Here is a 2,769-nt window from a genome sequence, read left to right on the forward strand (position 1 = left end):
TATAATGATATACTGATGTGTACACTTTCATAATAATTACATGTTTCTGTTTTCCTGAATAGACAATTCTGAGAATATATTTGAATCAATATGGTGATGACCCAGAAACCAATGTTATTAGTGTATTATTAGACTTATTTGAACTGTTAAATTTAACCATGGTAAATAAATCTTTTTTTTCTTGTTTGTGCGTGTGTGTGTGTACATAGGGGGGCGCCCTTATTTTCTTAGATTGTGCTAAAATGCATCACGACTCTTATTTGATTAAAAAATCTCAAAGACCCAAGGAAGTAGACCAAAGCCTCCACAGACAATGTATTTGTGCTGTCACAGCTATTGTTTAGTTAGTTTATATGCTGCCATTTTGTTGTTACATGGTTTCCCCTTTTCTGTATTTCTTCCCCTTGTACAATGTGACCCCTCCTCCTTCCTGTGTGTTCGATTCAGCCATTTTCTGGCCACATCTGCACATGAGAAGAAAGGCATAGCACTTTTTTTTTACCTGCAAATACACCTTCTACAGCCTATTGTCTTCTACTAACCTGCTGCATTCATTAAAGATCTTCATGGATGAAAGGTCTTTGGTAAGTTCAGCTATCTGATGATCTGAAGATTGTCCACGGTGATTGTATTTGGTATATACATGCCAGGAATAGAGGTTTCAGGAAGGGATAAATCAATTTCAACAATTGGAGTCAATGTAAGTGACATTCTAAATTGTGTCTTGAAATGGACTACGATTTTTGGAGTATACTGTGTATTGTTTTATAAATAGTGATGGGCCGAATACACCTGAGTTCGGTTCGAGTTTGAACTTTCGAACATGGAAAAAGTTCTAACTCGATCTTCGAACTCAATGAAAGTCTATGAGACCAGAACTCTGAAAAGCAAAAGGAGCAGTGATTTTAACATTGCTTAAAGTGAAACAATAAAAATGAAAAATTCCTTTAAATATTGTGCCTGGGGGGGTCCCCTTAAACTGCCTGTAAAGTGGCACATCTGTACATTTCTAAAGAAACAAATGACATTTGACAGATGCCAAGACAAAAAAAAAGCGTGGGGTTCCACCCAAAAGTCATACCACACCCTTAACCCGATAGGAATTTTAGGAGGGATCCCATTAAAAAAAAATTAAGTGTTTGCGGTTCCCTCTCAAGTCATACCAGGCCCTTAAGTTCTGTTAGGGATTTTAAGGAGGAACCCCAGCCCTAAAAATGGGGAAAAAGACGTGAAGTCCCCCCTAAAATTCCCAACCAGACCCTTGATCTGAGCACAGGCCTGGCAGGGCAGGAAAGAGGGGAGTCGAGCGAGCGCCCCCCCCCCCTCTCCCTACCATACCAGGCCACATGCCCTCGGAACTGGGAGGGTGCTTTTTCAGGGACGCCCCTGGAAAAGCACCTGGTCCCTGTGCCCATTGGAACAAGGGCCTCTTCCCCACAAGCTTATTCACATTGTGGTGAAGGTTACATGCTCCCTTATACTCAGGACCATGTACAGTATTTTAGAGGGCTCTGTCAGATGAATGGAGCAGCAGGGGAGCAGTAAAGGAGAGTATTACTGAGTGGTCGTGTAAGCTTTTAAGAAAACCTGCCACTTTGCCAAATGATGCATTTGTTCCTTATAAATTACTGTTGTCTTGAGGGTAGACTCAGAACATGGAAAGCATGTGTACACTGCTATAACTAAAGTAGGCAAGAAAGTACATTGGCATATAAAATATATATTGGATTGAGTTTAATGTCTTCATGCATGAAATCACTAAGGTTACTTTTGCACAATTTGAAGTAGAACAAAAGGCCAAACTTTTTTGATAGTGAACCACCAATTCGAGATTAGTATGCTTTTTTTTCTTCCATTACAAGAGTATGCATGGCACTTGTGGCTATAAATGCCCCACAGTTTAAAATAGTCCAACTATATATACAAGGTTGTCACAGTAAATAAAGATCAGATAAGAGCAGAAGCTAGGATTCCTCTACATCTCTGGTTAGATTTACTCTAACCATGTTTGTCGGCTTTGATATACCACATCCACGAAGTCCAGCTACAAAAACCTGTGGCTTCGGGACGTTGCTCGAATTGTCCTGTTTTGTCTGCGTGCCCACTTGCTTTGGAAGATACACCTGCGTAAAGTTCTCTCTTCTCATGTGGCTACCATGAGTCTGCATGGAATGTGTCACTTTCTGTCGCAAATTGGTCTGCAAGAAACAAAATGTAAACTGTGTTGTCAGGACAGCACGCAAGTAATTATATCCAAACTCAAGCCAATTAAGTAATATCTGGGTCTGCTCCTGTGAATATTCAGAATATACCAGAAAATAAGACTAGGAGGTACGGCTTGGCAACTCAGGGCCATCCCTATAATGATGCAGCCTGAGGCCGTTGCCTTAGAGGGCATCTCATTGGGTCACGTGGGGGCACAAGTGTGCCTGCCAACCTCTGTCCAGCCAGGGCGTCCCAGGTTGCGATTAGCTTTCAGCAACCTGTGACGCTCTGTCTGGGGTCTCGCCCAGCTCACTGATGTCACTGGTTGCCAGGAGCAGCACATTACCGGGGGGAATTGGGGGGCTCCAGCTCTGTCTGGCGTCCTGCACAGCTCACTGATGTCACTCGTTGCCAGGAGCAGCACATTACCGGGGGGAGTTCCCAGGAGCGGTGTGGAACACTCTAGCTGGCATCCCTCACAGCTTCTGGCAACCAGTGATGTCAGTGAGCTGGGCAGGGCACCAGCCAGAGCTGGAGCAAAAGGGAACCTTGCATCACCCCCCC

The 2,769-nt window shown here is 43.4% G+C and overlaps 1 protein-coding gene across 1 annotated transcript in view; it reads right to left on the bottom strand.

The window, feature by feature from the left end:
* Positions 1–1,964: 1,964 nt before the first annotated feature.
* Positions 1,965–2,769, bottom strand: part of CFAP206 (cilia and flagella associated protein 206) — a 19,872-nt gene continuing 19,067 nt past the window's right edge. The window contains exon 12 of the mRNA XM_018554352.1: positions 1,965–2,198. Coding sequence (XP_018409854.1) covers positions 1,965–2,198 — 234 coding nt within the window. The remainder of the gene's footprint in view (positions 2,199–2,769) is intronic.

Source organism: Nanorana parkeri, unplaced genomic scaffold (assembly GCF_000935625.1).
Source record: "Nanorana parkeri isolate BGI_ZX_2015 unplaced genomic scaffold, ASM93562v1 scaffold154, whole genome shotgun sequence".
Lineage (NCBI taxonomy): Eukaryota > Metazoa > Chordata > Amphibia > Anura > Dicroglossidae > Nanorana > Nanorana parkeri.